The sequence below is a fragment of the Myotis nattereri genome, assembly GCF_964212035.1.
Source record: "Myotis nattereri genome assembly, chromosome: 1".
Classification (NCBI taxonomy): Eukaryota; Metazoa; Chordata; class Mammalia; order Chiroptera; family Vespertilionidae; genus Myotis; species Myotis nattereri.
This window is the reverse complement of record NC_138075.1, coordinates 154,623,742-154,639,448: the sequence shown is the minus strand read 5'-3', so window position 1 is coordinate 154,639,448 and position 15,707 is coordinate 154,623,742. Positions and strand designations below refer to the sequence as shown.

The 15,707-nt window shown below is 42.2% G+C and overlaps 1 protein-coding gene across 1 annotated transcript in view; it reads right to left on the bottom strand.

Annotated features, from left to right (window-relative positions):
* FBH1 (F-box DNA helicase 1) overlaps positions 1 to 15,707 on the bottom strand; it is a 61,923-nt gene that overhangs the window by 1,850 nt on the left and 44,366 nt on the right. The window contains exons 16-19 of the mRNA XM_081091077.1: positions 14,490 to 14,565; positions 13,672 to 13,869; positions 10,366 to 10,491; positions 7,852 to 7,958 (exon numbers count right to left, since the gene is read on the bottom strand). Coding sequence (XP_080947203.1) covers positions 7,852 to 7,958; positions 10,366 to 10,491; positions 13,672 to 13,869; positions 14,490 to 14,565 — 507 coding nt within the window. The remainder of the gene's footprint in view (positions 1 to 7,851; positions 7,959 to 10,365; positions 10,492 to 13,671; positions 13,870 to 14,489; positions 14,566 to 15,707) is intronic.

The following is a 15,707-nucleotide window of genomic DNA, read 5'->3' as shown; positions in this document are numbered from 1 at the left end:
CACCCCCCTGTTGTCTGTGTCCCTTGGTTAGGCTTATATGTATGCATACAAGTCCTTTGGTTGATCTCTCCTCCTTACCCCCATCCTCCCCTACCTTCCCTCTGAGGTTTGACAATCTGATTGCTGCTTCTTTGTCTCTGGATCTGTTTTTGTTCATCACTTTGTTGTTCATTATATTCCACAAATGAGTGAGATCATGTGATATTTATCTTTCTCTGACTGGCTTATTTCACTTAGCATAATGCTCTCCAGTTCCATCCATGCTGTGTCAAATGGTAAGAATTCCTTCTTTTTTACTGCAGCGTAGTATTCCATTGTGTAGATGTACCACTGTTTTTTAATCTACTCATCTGCTGATGGACACTTAGGCTGTTTCCAAATCTTAGCTATGGTGAATTGTGCTGCTATAGGGGTGCATATATCCTTTCCGATTGGTGTTTCTAGTTTCATGGGATATATTCCTAGGAGTGGGATCACTGGGTCAAATGGGAGTTCCATTTTTAGTTTTCTGAGAAAACTCCATACTGTTCTCCACAGTGGCTGCATTCCCACCGGCAGCGCCCGAGGGTTCCTTTTTCTCCACATCCTCACTAGCACTTGTCATTTGTTGATGATAGCCATTCTGACATGTGTGAGATGGTACTGCATTGTCATTTTGATTTGCATCTCTCAGATAATTAGTGACTTTGAGCATGTTTTCATATGCCTCTTGGCCTTCCTCTGTCTTCTTTCGAAAAGTATCTATTTAGGTCCGTTGCCCTTTTTTTTTTTTTTTTAATATATTTTATTGATATTTTACAGAGAGGAAGGGAGAGAGATAGAGAGAGTTAGAAACATCGATGAGAGAGAAGCATCGATCAGCTGCCTCCTGCACATCTCCTACTGGGGATGTGCCCGCAACCCAGGTACATGCCCTTGACCGGAATCGAACCTGGGACCTTTCAGTCCGCAGGCCGACGCTCTATCCACTGAGCCAAACCGGTTTCGGCCGTTGCCCATTTTTTTATTGTGTTATTTATCTTCCTTTTGTTAAGTTGTATGAGTTCCCTGTAAATGTTGGAGATTAAACCCTCATTAGTGATAACATTGGCAAATATGTTCTCCCATGCAGTGGGCTTTCTTGTTGTTTTGTTGATGATTTCTTTCGCTGTGCAAAAGCTTTTTATTTTGATGTAGTCCCATCTGTTTATTTTCTTTTTAGTTTCCATTGCCCTAGGAGTGGTATTGGTGAAGAAATTGCTTCAACACATGTCTGAGATTTTACTGCCTTTGGATTCTCTAGTATTTTTTTATGGTTTCCCATCTTATGTTTAAGTCCTTTATCCATTTTGAGTTTATTTTTGTGTATGGTGTAAGTTGGTGGTCTAGTTTCATTTTTTTGCATGTATCTGTCCAATTTTCCCAACACAATTTATTTCAGAGACTGTCTTGACTCCATTGTATGTTCTTGCCTCCTTTGTCAAATATTAATTGAACATAGTGGTTTGGGGCGATTTCTGGGTTTTCTATTCTATTCCATTAATCTATATGTCTGTTCTTGTGCCAGTACCAGGCAGTTTTAAGAACAGTGGCTTTGTAATACGGCTTGATATCTGGTATTGAGATCCCACCTACTTTGTTCTTCTTTCTCAGTATTGCTGTAGCTATTCGGGGTCTTTTTTCATTCCAGATGAATTTTTGGAGAATTCGTTCTAGGTCTGTGAAATATGCTATTGGTATTTTAATGGGGATTGCATTGAATCTATAGATTGCTTTTAGTATGGACGTTTTAATGATGTTGATTCTACCAATCCATGAACACGGTACGTTCTTCCATTTGTTTATGTCTTCCTCTATCTCTTTTTTCAGTGTCCTGTAGTTTTCTGCGTACAGGTCTTTTACGTCCTTAGTAAAGATTAATTTTTTTGGTTCAATGGTAAATGGGATTGCTTTTTGAGTCTCTCTTTCTGTAAGTTCACTATTGGTGTATAGAAATGCCATAGATTTCTTGGCATTAATTTTGTATCCTGCTACATTGTCGAATTCATTAATTAAGTCTAATAATTTTTTGATGGAGTCTTTAGGGTTTTCTATGTATAGTATCATGTCATCTGCAAATAAGGACAGTTTTACTTCTTCTTTTCCAATTTGGATGCCTTTTTTTTCTTTTCCTTGTCTGATCGCAATGGCTAGAACTTCCAGTACTATGTCGAACAGGAGTGGTGAGAGGGGGCATCCCTATCTTATTCCTGTTCTTAGGGGAAATGGTTTTAGTTTTTGCCCATTGAGTATGATGTTGGCTGTGGGTTTGTCATATATGGCTTTTATTATGTTGAGATATGATCTTTCTATTCCCACCTTGCTGAGAGTTTTTATCAAGAAAAGGTGCTGGATTTTGTCAAATGCTTTTTCTGCATCAATTGATATGACTATGTGATTTTTATCTCTCAATTTGTTTATGTGATGTATCATGTCTATAGATTTGTGGATATTGTACCATCCTTGCATCCCGGGATAAATCCTACTTGGTCATGGTGTAAAAATATAGAACGCTTCACGGAATTTGCGTGTGACCCTTGCACAGGGACCATGCTTATCTTCTCTGTATTGTTCCAATTTTAGTATATGTGCCGAAGCGAGTACCACCCACATTCTTTAGTGACATCTTGGGTATCCAATACTTTCACAGATACAAAGACCATTAGCTGTGGAGAAACTCCATCACTCAAAAAAACTGTGAAGGGCTTACATCAAACTGGGTAATATACTGGCAGATGGACCACTGTAGATGTTACAAGCACTACCACAGAGGAGAAAGCTTCGCTGGAACCCCTGGCCTTCAGAAATCTAAAGGCACATGATGCCACCACCTACACCTCCCCTCCTGAAATCATCCCAGGCTGCTTGTTTTTAAATGCCTTGCTTCCTTACTAGCAGTCAGATCCTTTGCTTATAAAGCACTATACATATAATCCTCACCAATGATTTCCTGGGGTGACATTGTCATTATCCCCATTGAAAAGATGAGGGTATGACAGCTAAGAAATTAGGTCACTTGTGCAAAAGATCACAGAGCTAGATTGGAGCAGATGTGGGGCTTAAACTCGGTGTGCCCAAGTCCAGAGCCTGTGCTCTTAATCAGCAAGCAACAGAGTATTTCTGTCTCGCTGTCTCTGTGATAATGTCCAGATACAAAGCTAAATGACATGGAAGCACATGACTCAACAGCACTTCTGTCATGTAGAAAGTGCTCAACAATCACTGCTGAATGAATGAGCACACACATGCCTGACAACACAGCTCCGAAGCAAATGCCAGTTCTCTCCGTGCTACCTCCCTCCCGGGATTCAGTGTCTCAAAGACAACTAACTGCCCTTGAGTGTCCCGTCTGCTTTCCCCAATCAATTGTAAAGCAGTTATTTCACAAGTTCATCATGGACCTTCTCTATCCCCTCCTCAGAGGTGCAGTCAGTGCCATTATGCCAGTTTCACAGATTAGGAAAGAGAAGTACAGAGTGTTCAGTAGCTTGCCCAAAGTCACAAAGTACCCAGGTGGAAAAACTGGGATGTTAACCAAGGTAGTCTCATCGGAGGCCTGTGGGATCAGGCCGTGTGCAGCCTAAGAACGAGGGGCTGTTTCATCCATTCGACAAACAATGAGCACCAACCATGTGCTAGGCACGGCACTAAGGAGGTGCCTGTGAGATTTGGATTAAGATTCTAGGAGGCTAAGAAGCTGTCTTCGAGCAACTAGCATAACTCCATGTCACTTCAAAATTTGGTAACACAGTGAGTCCCTTCACTTCTTCAAAACGTGAAATAAGCAAAGAAACAAAAAGCTCCTAGTGATTAGCTAGATTTTCTAAGGGGGTCAGAGAAAAAGTAGGCTGCCTGCCCTACTCTTGATTACAGGGAAACCAAATAGTTACCACTCTATGTGGTGGGAAACAATGGCTCACTTTTGCCTTAAAAGCTTCACCGTGCATGACCCTGCTGCTCACAACATACTTTCACATGCTCAGTTATTGCCGTCCACCCCTCCCCCGTACATGTATGATTTCCTATCTCTGTCTCTAAAACGTTGAACAGTCTGAACCCCACTAAAAGGGAGATAATCTGGTATCACTGCCTTCTGATATAAGGCAATACAAAGCAAAGTCTCTCCCTGACCCCCAAATACAGGATCCCTGCCAGAAAAGTTAAGCCTGAGCCTAATTAAGTCTCTATGGCTAAATTCCAGTTATAGAAAATCCAGGGTAGGCAATAGTAGAATAGGCTATCCATCCACACAAAGCAATAAATCTAGAATGTGAAACATGATGTAGGAAAACTGACTCCATTTCTGCAAAAAACCCAGGAGCACTGAAAAGGAGGGAGAGGGTATTGACTGTTCTGAATTAAGAAACGTAAAAGACCTAACAGCCAAATGTCTGGATCCTGATTTGAACAAACCAACTACAAAAAGGCACTTTTGAGAGAATCATAAAAATATGAGTATGGATTGGTTATTAGAGGCCACATGGCATTAATTTAAATTTTATAAGATGATAATGGCACTTTGGTTATAGGTAAAAAAAAAAAAAGCCCGTATTTTTTGAGAGATGCATACTCCAAATATATATAAGGGTGATTTGTATGTGGTAACTTAACATATCATTTTCTTGACTTTTAAATGTCTCAAAATTTTCCTAGATTAAAAAAAAAATATCTATTTAACCTATAGTGTGAAATGATATTACTGCTCTACAATACCTCCATTAAAAGTTACCAACATGCCTGGTTGGTGTGACTCTGGGTGAGCATCAACCCATGAAACAAGAGGTCACAGGTTTGATTCCTGACCAGGGCACATGCCTGGATTGCAGCCTTGATCCCCAGTAAGGGACCTGTAGGAGACAGCTAATCATAGATGTTTCTTATCTCTCTATCCCTCTCCCTTCTTTTCTCTCTAAAAATCAATAAAAATATTTCTTAAAGTTTTTAAAAAAGTTACCAATATAATAATTTGTCTTTGTTACAGATCTAACCACTAATGTAACACTACGTCTATGAGAAAACCATACTGCAGGTATATTCAAGATCAAAATTTATATAAAAAATGATGATAGCCCTGGCTGGTTTGGCTCAGTGGATAGAGCGTTAGCCTGTGGACTGAAGGGTCCCGGGTTCAATTCCAGTCAAGGGCACATGCCTGGTTATTGGCTCAATCCCCACTGAGGGGCGTGCAGGAGGCAGCCGATCAATGGTTCTCTCTCATCATTGATGTTTCTATCTTTCTCTCCCTCTCCCTTCCTCTCTGAAATCAATAAAACTATATTTTTTTTAAAAAGATGATAGGTAGAGATTATTTGTACCTAATAATTATTATTCTACTCCACTCCCTAAAATTAAGAAAAGTCACACTTATCTCTAAACCAGGGGTCAGCAAACTACAACCAGGGAGCCAAATGCAGACCAGTGCCTGTTGTAAATAAAGTTTTATTGGAATGCAGCCACACTCATTTATTAAAGAATTGTTGTGGCTGCTCTCTTACTATAACCTCAAAGTTGAGTAGATGCAACAGAGATCCCACGGCCTGCAAAGCCTAACGTATTTACTGTCTGGATTTTTTTTTTTTTTTTTCAAATAAGGACAGTTTTACTTCTTCTTTTCCAATTTGGATGCCTTTTATTTCTTCTTCTTGTCTGATCACAATGGCTAATACTTCCAATACTATACTTCCAATACTTCCAATACAACAGGAGTGGTGAGAGTGAACATCCCTGTCTTGTTCCTGTTCTTAGGGGAAATGGTTTTAATTTTTGTTCATTGAGTATGATGTTGGCTGTGGGTTTGTCATACATGGCTTTTATTATGTTGAGATATGATCCTTCTACTCCCACCTTGCTGAGAGTTTTTATGAAGAAAGGGTGCTGGATTTTGTCAAATGCTTTTTCTGCATCAACTGATAAAACTATGATTTTTATCTCTCAATTATTTTATGTGATGTATCACGTTTATTGATTTGCGGATATTGTACCATCCTTGCATCCCCACCTTCAAACCTACTTGGTCATGGTGTATGATCTTTCTGATGTAGTTCTGGATCCGATTTGCTAGAATTTTGTTGAGGATTTTGGCATCTATGTTCATGAGAGATATCGGCCTGTAATTCTCTTTCAATGTGTTGTCTTTATCTGGTTTTGGTATTAGGGTGATGCTGGCTTCATTGAATGAGCTTGGAAGTGTTCCTTCCTCTTGAATTTTTTGGAATAATTTGAGGAGGATAGGTTTTAGTTCTTTCTTGAATGTTTGGTAAAACTTTCCTGTGAAGTTGTCTGGCCCCGGGCTTTTGTTTGCTGGATGTTGGGGTCCAGCCCCAGCAGGTCCAGGGGTTCCCAAAGGTGTGGACGGAGTCGGCAAAGAAGGAATGACATGGAGGCAGCGTTCAGATGATCAGCATAGCTAGGTTCTCTAGCCAGGTTCTCCAGCCAGGTTCTCTGGCCAGGTTCTCACTGTCTGGATCTTTACATAAAAGTTTGCAGAGCTCTGCTCTATGTCATCTCTGGAAAATCTGCTGGTGACCCAAGTGCCACTGAGGATGAAACCAACGAGAAAGACTTCAGCCCAAGTTCTGCCACGTGAGCTGCCACACAAGGTGAGATGTCACACACGGTGAGGCCCAGACGAAGCCATGCAGCTGATTTCAAATTCCAGAAACATTCTCACAGCCAAACAGGCCTGACTCAGAGCGGCTTGAAAGAAAAGTGAGACAGAGACTTGAAAGAACAAAGTTCGATATAAATGCAAGGTAATCGGTCTTAGACAAGAAGATTTTGCTGTTCCAAATGAGTATTTACCTGCATAGTTTCTCCCTTTTAAGCTCTGATATCCTCCTTAAAATGTAAAGAGAAATCCTTTTTGTTTATTTGTTTATTGTCTGTCTTTTCACCTACAATGGGGGTTCTGTTAAGGCACGGATTTCCCTTGCCCACCATTACAGCTCCAGTGCCTAGACATGTGCTTGGCACATATTAGGCACTCAAAAAATATTCAGTTCTTAGTTACTTATGTTTTACGTTTCAGGCTTAAGTATCTTTGGTTCAGGGAAAGATGGACTAAGTAGTAACTGTTAGCTCAAATTTCTGTTCTAGTTTCCAAGAGTTGAAAAGACTAAATGACTTACACTCCAGTCCAGGGGTCCTCAAACTTTTTAAACAGGGGGCCAGTTCACTGTCCCTCAGACCGTTGGAGGGCCGGACTAAAGTTTAAAAAAAAACTATGAACAAATTCCTATGCACACTGCACATATCTTATTTTGAAGTAAAAAAACAAAATGGGAGCAAATACAATATTTGTATTTGCATGGGGCCCGTGGGCCGTAGTTCGAGGACCCCTGCTCCAGTCCATGAAAGGTGGAAACAAGAGAGTGTGGTAGAAGATTGATTTGCAGGAGTAAAGAGTGAGTGCTGATACTTTTCTGCATCTTAGCCAGTGACAAGAGGCCAGGTACCTGAATGCACATTCTCCCCTGGCAGCAAGAGTTGCCAGTTCAAAAGGAACCAGGGAGTGAGGGGGAGAAAGTTCAAACACTGAAAACATTCTTGCCATGTTTTTCCCTAAGAGTGTTAAGCACTAATCGAATAAGGGAGAAATTAAGAAATGCATGAACACAGCTGATATTTTTGAAAGAACTTACTAGATCAGGAAAGAATTTAGAAAAGAACCCACATGTTTGTTCCTTTGGTTAGGACACTTCCTGCACTAGCAATAGGCTTCTGTGCACTAGAAAAAGAGAAGCCCTTCTCTTCCAACCAGGAAAGGTTGATCCCTATTCAAACCCAATAAAATCCAATGTTGTTAAACTAACTTGTGCTACCAGTTCCTCTTACCCCAGCCAAAGTCAAAATATTCTCCAATGATTTGGTCATGATGAGACACTTCTTGGCACGAGTGACTGCAACATACAGTAAATTCCATTCATCCTCAGAGAAAGACTCTAAAGAAAGTAAAGGGAAATAATATATCAACTCAAATGCTTGCTTACAAGAATTTATATTCTCATCTAAATGTTAACTATCCTCATCCACCACCCCTAAAAAAGAAACACTCAAGATTTGCTGGCTATCTATACTAATAATAGTCTAGGGCCGTCAAGACCTAAATGACCAGACAGACGACCAGTCACCAGGAAGTGCATGGAGCACCTCTTGGTTCCTCCCCCGTGGCCCACGGGCTCCTATCACAGCAATGCTGGTGGCAGGTGGGCGGGACGGTGGAAGAGGGTGGGTGGGGCAAGGTAGGTGGGGTGGCTGCGGATCAGGCCCAGAGAGAGAGAAGCGGGGCCTGATCAGCAGCCATCACAGCTGCTGGCAAGGCCCGGAGAGATAGAGAAGCAGGGCCTGATGTGCAGCCGCTGTGGATCAGGCCCAAATATAGGCCTGGCAAGAGAGATAGCTGTCAGCGGGGCTGTTCTGGATTTCACAGAAGAACCAATGGCTGCCTAGGAGGTGGAGCTTTTGACACTGACTGGCATAGAAACTGATCAATCAGAACCTAATCTGGGTGAACTACGAAGGCAGAACCTAAAGTGGGGGCTGAGGAGGGGTTTTAAGGGCAATAGCTGTTTGGTGTAAGGCAGCAGTTCTCAACCTGTGGGTCGCGACCCCTTTGGTAGTCAAACAACCCTTTCATAGGGGTCGCCTAAGACCATCCTGCATATCAGATATTTATATTATGATTCATAACAATAACAACATTACAGCTAGGAAGTAGCAACGAAAATAATTTTATGGTTGGGTCACAACATGAAGAACTGTATTTGAAAGTCCAGAAGGTTGAGAACCACTGGTGTAAGGTGTAAGAAAGCGGTTCAATTTTTTAATGACCGCTTTGGCAGTATAGTGCATATGCCTGGCTATCAGTCCAGATATAGGGATTATGTACTTTTGTCTGCCAAGAGCATCTCCTCCTGCTGAAAAAGGCTCCCCCCCACCCCATTTAAGCAATCCTATCCTATGTAATCTATACTAATAAAAGGGTAATATGCTAATTAGACTGGTTCAACCGGCCATCTTCTGGACATCCAACCTCCCTCCAGACAAAGCCATGGTGGTGGGGGCTGAGGCAGAGGCAGTTAGGGGCGATCAGGACAGCAGGGGAGGGAAGTTGGGGGCGAGATCAGGCCAGCAGGGGGTTGGGGCAATAAGGCCAGCGGGAGAGGGAAGTTGGGGATGACCAGGATGGCAGGGAGGGCAGTTGGGGATGACCAGGCCTGCATGGGAGGGCCAATGGGGGCGAGATCAGGCCAGCAGAGGAGGGCCGTTGGGGATGACCAGTCTTGCAGGGGAAGGCCGTTGGGGGCGACCAGGCTGGCAGGGGGGGCAGTTAGGGGCAACCAGGCCGGCAGGGGAGAGCAGTGAGGAGTGATCAGGCCGGCAGGGGAGCAGTTAGGGGCGATCCAGCAGTCAGGCAGAGGCAGTTAGGGGCAACCAGGCAGGCAGGCAGAGTGGTTAGGGGCGATCAGGCAGGCAGGTAGTTGAGTGGCTAGGAGCCAACGGTCCCAGATTGCGAGGGGGATGTCTGGCTTCCGGTTTAGGCCCAATCTCACAGGGGTCCCCAATTGGAGAGGGTGCAGGCTGGGCTGAGGGAACCCCCCCATGCATGAATTTCATGCACAGGGCCTCTAGTATATACATAATTTTCCTATAAACACCAACTCCAAAAATAAACAAAAACCTAACAGTCTAGTGGCACAAAATACTGAATTTTATTTAGTGCTACTACTGGTAAACTCTGGGAACCAGTTCACTGGTTATCAACACCTGTGATGTGGCCCAGTTCATATTTTCTGTTTGTTCTCTCAGTTTTCCTCACGATGACCCTATGGGACTGATAGGAAAGCTGAGACTTTATGGAAGGTAAGGCATCTGGACAAATGGACCATGGCTAATCCAGGGTCCAGGAGTTAACCCAAGTCTCTGAAACCCAAGTTCTTTCCTTTTCCTAATACTCTCTCTCTTACTTGGGCCAATGTGAAACTCTCTTATGTTGTTAAAGGACAACCAGAGAAGAAAAACATTACAAGTGTTTACTGTCTACCTTACTCCTCAGGTCCCTCATTTACAATACCTAGCACAACGGCAAAAATTCAATAAAGAGCAGTTGACCTGTGAATATACTAAAACTCATTAAATTGTCTACTTTAAATGGATGGATTGTAGGGTTGTGAATCACATCTCAAAAAGCTATAGTATATGAATATAAACTTTAAGACTAGGCGGTGCCTTTTTCTTCTTCTAGAAGAATCCTTCCAAGAAGCCACACCATCCAACAAGAAGCAAGGCATCCCAAGGAAAAATCTCAAGTTAACTATTAAAGAGGATCCTCAGTATTACCAGCCTTACCAACTCTGAAGTGGGGCAGCTGTGCAAGGTTGTGCCTGGCGCAAGGCACTTTCACAAAATCATCCAAAACATGAACGGTATCAAATTCCAAGCCTTTGGCTTTGTGTACAGTACCCAAAATGTACTCTGGAATAAAAATACACCATAGCATTAGAAAGGGGCTAGATATGAAGAGAAACAAGAAGGGAGGGGGGAAATATACTCTTCCTACTATACTCTTAAAACTCTAACTTTGGTCCACCCAGTGTGGCTAAATGGTTGAGCGTTGACCTATGAACCAGGAGGTCACAATTCAATTCCCGGGCAGGGCACATGCCTGTGTTTCAGGCTCGATCCCCACTGTGGGGTGTGCAGGAGGCAGCCAATCAATCATTCTCTCTCACTGTTTCTATCTCTCTCTCCCTCTCCCTTCCTGTCTGATATCAATAAAAATATATTTTAAAAAAAAAAAAGAAAAAAAAAAAGCAACCTCTAATTTTGCCTTCCTCTCTCTCTAAAATCAATAAAAACATTTTTTAAAACTCTAACTTTATTTTCCTGACTGTGTGAAGTTTGTGAGAAAAGAGGGAAAGACGAAAATACAGTCAGGAAAAAAAAAGAGAGCAAAAAATAATAAAAAGATGAGGGGAAAAGCAGAAAATTCATTGCAGGTAAGTCAGTGCATCTTAGAATCACATTCCAAAGTTCACAGTGACTCGCCTACCACCTATGTTTCAAACACACAGGAACAGAGGCCCAGAGGAAGGATGAATGGCTTACCCAAGGTTATACAGCAGCAGAATTAGGACTAGAAAGTCCCATTCTACTGGCTTAGAGACAGAACAGAAGCCAAAGGAACTCTAAGGAAGAATGGAAGGGAAAAAAACCAAGATGGCAGCATAGGTAAACACCGGAGATTGCTGCCTTGCACAACCACTTCAAGAATACAACTAAAAGACTGAACGGACATCATCCAAAACCACAGGAAGGCTGGCTGAGTGGAAATTCTACAACTAGAAGGAAAGAGAAAAGCATACCGAGACTCAGAGGAGGTGTAGTGTGGAAGTACAGAGGTATGGAGGCGCATGCGGAGAGGGCTGGCAGCTGAGGACACGATTGTCTCTTTCAATCGGGAGGGAGTCTCAAGCTCTGAGCTCCAGTTCCGGGCGAGTCTCTGGGGACCCAGACTCATACAGGAGAAACTGGACTGTCTAGCATCGGTGGGAACTCAAGGGCGTCTTTCTCTCAGAGGTGCTTGCAGCATTTGCCAGGACACTGAGAAGTGGGGCTTCTGAGGGCAGCCATAGCTGCTTGCTCCGCCCTGTTCATCCCCGGGGACCCCGCCCCACCCAAGCTGCAAGACACAGAGGCTTTTGCATATGAAAGGCCTGGCCCTTTGCAATCTGAAAATTACCTAACAAATTGCAGCTGGCCCAAGGCCCCATGCAACTTGCATTGCTTCACACCTGGCTCCTGCTGGATAGCCTCAGGCAGAGGCTAGATTAGCACCTCCTTAGAGATCCAGAAGCAAGTGTGCCTGGTGGTCAGAGTGGGACCATCCAGATTGCAGCTCCTCGGATCCATAAAGGACACATTCAGGGGGCAGACTCAGTGAGCACCTAAGCCCCATTGAAGCAAGCCTTGCCCCAGATGGGTGTCTCCAGCACAGAAGTTCTCCCACTGCAGACACAGCTGATTCTCACAGCCAATTGGCCTAGCGGTCAATTCCTCCCAGTGATACCTACAACAATCAAGGCTTAACTGCAACAAGACTGTGCACAAAGCCCACAAGGTGGTGCACCAAGAGTGTCCACCTCAGATAACTGGGGAGGCTGAGCCACTGGGCCCTATAGGACATCTAGCACAGAAAGCCACTCTATCAACACAGGGAAGGAGGCAAAATGCGGAGACAAAGAAACAGGACACAAATGACAGAAATGGAGGAAAGCAAACTATTGGATATGGAGTTCAAAACCACACTTTTAAGGTTTTTCAAGAACTTTCTAGGAACCGCTGACAAATTTAGTAAGACCCTCAAAAAGACGGGTGAGACCGCCGATAAATATAGTGAGATCCTCAAGAAATCTAGTGAGACCATTGAGGGTATGAAAAAGGACCAACCAGAAATTAAACATACACTGACTGAAATAAAGGATATTATCCAGGGTTCCAACAGCAGACTAGAGGGTCGCAAGAATCAAGCCAAAGGTTTGAAATACGAAGAAGCAAAAAACACCCAACCGGAAAAGCAAAATGAAAAAAGAATCCAAAAATACGAAGATAGTGTAAGGAGCCTCTGGGACAGCTTCAAGCATACCAACATCCGAATTATAGGGGTGCCAGAAGAATAGAGAGAGCAAGATATTGAAAACCTATTTGAAGAAATAATGACAGAAAACTTCCCCTACCTGGTGAAAGAAATAGACTTACAAGTCCAGGAAGCGCAGAGAGCCCCAAACAAAAGGAATCCAAAGAGGACCACACCAAGACACATCATAATTAAAATGCCAAGGGCAAAAGACAAAGAGAGAATCTTAAAAGCAGCAAGAGAAAGACAGTCAGTTACCTACAAGGGAGTACCCATACAACTGTCAGCTGATTTCTCAACAGAAACTTTGCAGGCCAGAAGGGAGTGGCAAGAAATATTCAAAGTGATGAATGCCAAGAACCTACAACCAAGATTACTTTATCCAGCAAAGCTATCATTCAGAATTGAAGGTCAGATAAAGAGCTTCACAGATAAGAAAATGCTAAAGGAGTTCATCACCACCAAACCAGTATTATATGAAATGCTGAAAGGTATCCTTTAAGAAGAGGAAGAAGAAGAAAAAGGTAAAGATACAAATTATGAACAACAAAAACACATCTATCAACAAGTGAATCTAAAAATCAAGTGAATAAATAATCTGATGAACAGAATAAACTGGTGATTATAATAGAATCAGGGGCATAGAAAGGGAGTGGACTAACTATTCTTGCGGGGAAAGGGGTGTGGGGGATGCGGGAAGAGACTGGACAAAAATCATGCACCTATGGATGAGGACAGTGGGGGGGGCGGGTGGGAACCGGGTGGAGGGGAGCTATGGGGGAAAAAAAGAGAAACAACTGTAATAATCTGAACAATAAAGATTTAATTATTTTAAAAAAAAAAAAAAAAGAATGGAAGCTCTGTTCCTTTCTCTCAGGCAATGCCAGGAACACAACAAAGCAGCCCTTGGTCACACATGATACTCACACAGGCAAGAAGCACTGGAAGACCTGAGACACCTGAGAGTAGCATCTGTTCCTCCTACTGGTGGGAAGTGAAGAACTAAGTCTTTTCCTTACCTGCAAAGTCCAAGTCTTCTATGTGGCATTTTCCTATCCTTTCCACAAGTTCTGGAATCCTGATGTTATACTTTTCAACAACAGCAATCTTTGCTTCAAGCTCCTTATCCTCGGCTGCGGTCACATACCTCTTGAAGCCACCAAAGCCTTCTTTGTGCACCCATCTTCTAATAAACCTGTCTTTAATAAGGAGGTTTCCTAAGGAGAATACAGACACAGGTTAATGTGATACAGGCTGCACTGACATATAATGGCAGCAGCTACACATTCCTAACCAATAGCATAAGTGAATGGTCTTAAGGCTGGGAGATCCAGGTTCTAGTCCTGACTACATCACTAACTTACTGTGTGCTCCTGGGCAAGTCAGTGAAATGGCCTGTGCTTTAGCCTCTCCATCTCTAAACTGAGGGCCAAAAGCCCTACCCTTGAGATCCTTACCTACTTCACAGGGATTTGAAATAGCACCGTAATGAAAAGAAAAGTGCCATAGAAATGTTAGCAATGATCATTTGGGGCACATGCAGAAGTTTCAATGGTAAAGTTGCCCAGGCAGACAGAAAAGTTGATGAGGGAAGACAGCCTAAGGGACCAACAATAGAAATAAATTTAGGACTCCTGAGAGAAGGATATGGAAAAAGTTATCAGTACCTCTAAAAACAGGAGGCCTCAGGGATCCCAGTCTTGACGGGAAAAGAGCACCACTAGTTCCACCCTTCTCCAGAATTTAAAAACTCTGACTCAGAATATGCCCGTCCTTCTCCCATCCCTTGTCACTGCAGTGCTTCTATCCACTGCACCATGGCCAGGAGGGTACTCACGTTTCTTCCGTTCTTCCTCTGGCTGAAGAAGGATCCAAATATCAATGATTCTGTCCAATCCAAATGATTTAATCCCCTGAAAAAGTTTTTTGGTGGGATTTTTGGGATTTTTTGTTGTGTTTTGTTTTGTTTTTGTCTTAACAAAACAAAAGTAAACCAACTGTAGAGATGTGAGTATGAAATTATATGGTTTCTCAGCAACAGATCTCAAATTGTACCCAAAGTATAAGAATAGTAAGCAGGAAACTTTATCAAGTGTAAAAGCCCTGGACTATAATGCAGTCTGAAAATTCAAATGCTAAGTTTTAGCTGCTACCTCAAATTCTTCCCGTTGTAAAAAAGGCAAGAACTAGCAGCACCTTTTCTTGTAAAAAAAAAAAAAAAAAAAAAAAGAACAATTTAAATCATCTACCTTTCAGGAATATAAGAAAAGGTTGCAATGAAGAATACTTGAATACAAGGTATGGGCTATGAATACTTACCATTATTTCTTTTGAGAAAAGAATTAGAGAATATCTATAGGTCCAGATTTTTATGTTTTAAAAGGCTATTAGCTCCTGGAGGAGAGGGTCTGACTGTGTCACAGTTCAGACCAATTCTACTTAGAAGCATGTACTAGCACTGGCTGGGGGATGCAGCATTTGCACAGCATCAGGCCCCAGTACAGAAGGAATACGTGTCAAAGGCTCCACACTCCCAGGATTTATCATCATTTTGGGAAGGGACACATACACATTAACATAGAAAATAAGACAGTATACATCATAATTGGAAACCAGATGTGATCATGTGTAATGACACATGCTACAGGTGATGAGCAGATACAGAGAGGGGAAGAGAGCAACTTACTTTATATCATGCCCAGCATAAATGGTACTCCCCAAGAACTACTGGTATTTTCTTATAATAAGAAAAATAGCTAAATTATGCTATATCCGCTATATGAAATGTTATAATGACATTATAGAACATGAAAGAAATGCTTATGTGTTGAGTTAAAACAGCATACTTTTGAATGCACACTATAATGAAAATTATGCAAAAATACACATGTAGAAAGATAAAGACAAATAATTAGCAAAAATGAGAATTATATGAAATACTGAGATTAAGGCTGAATTTTTTCCTATAACTTAGTTATAAGATCTTTATAAATAAAAAAGAGAAGTGAGAACATCTTGGTGATTATGATTCACTCAATATTTACTGAGTGGCTAC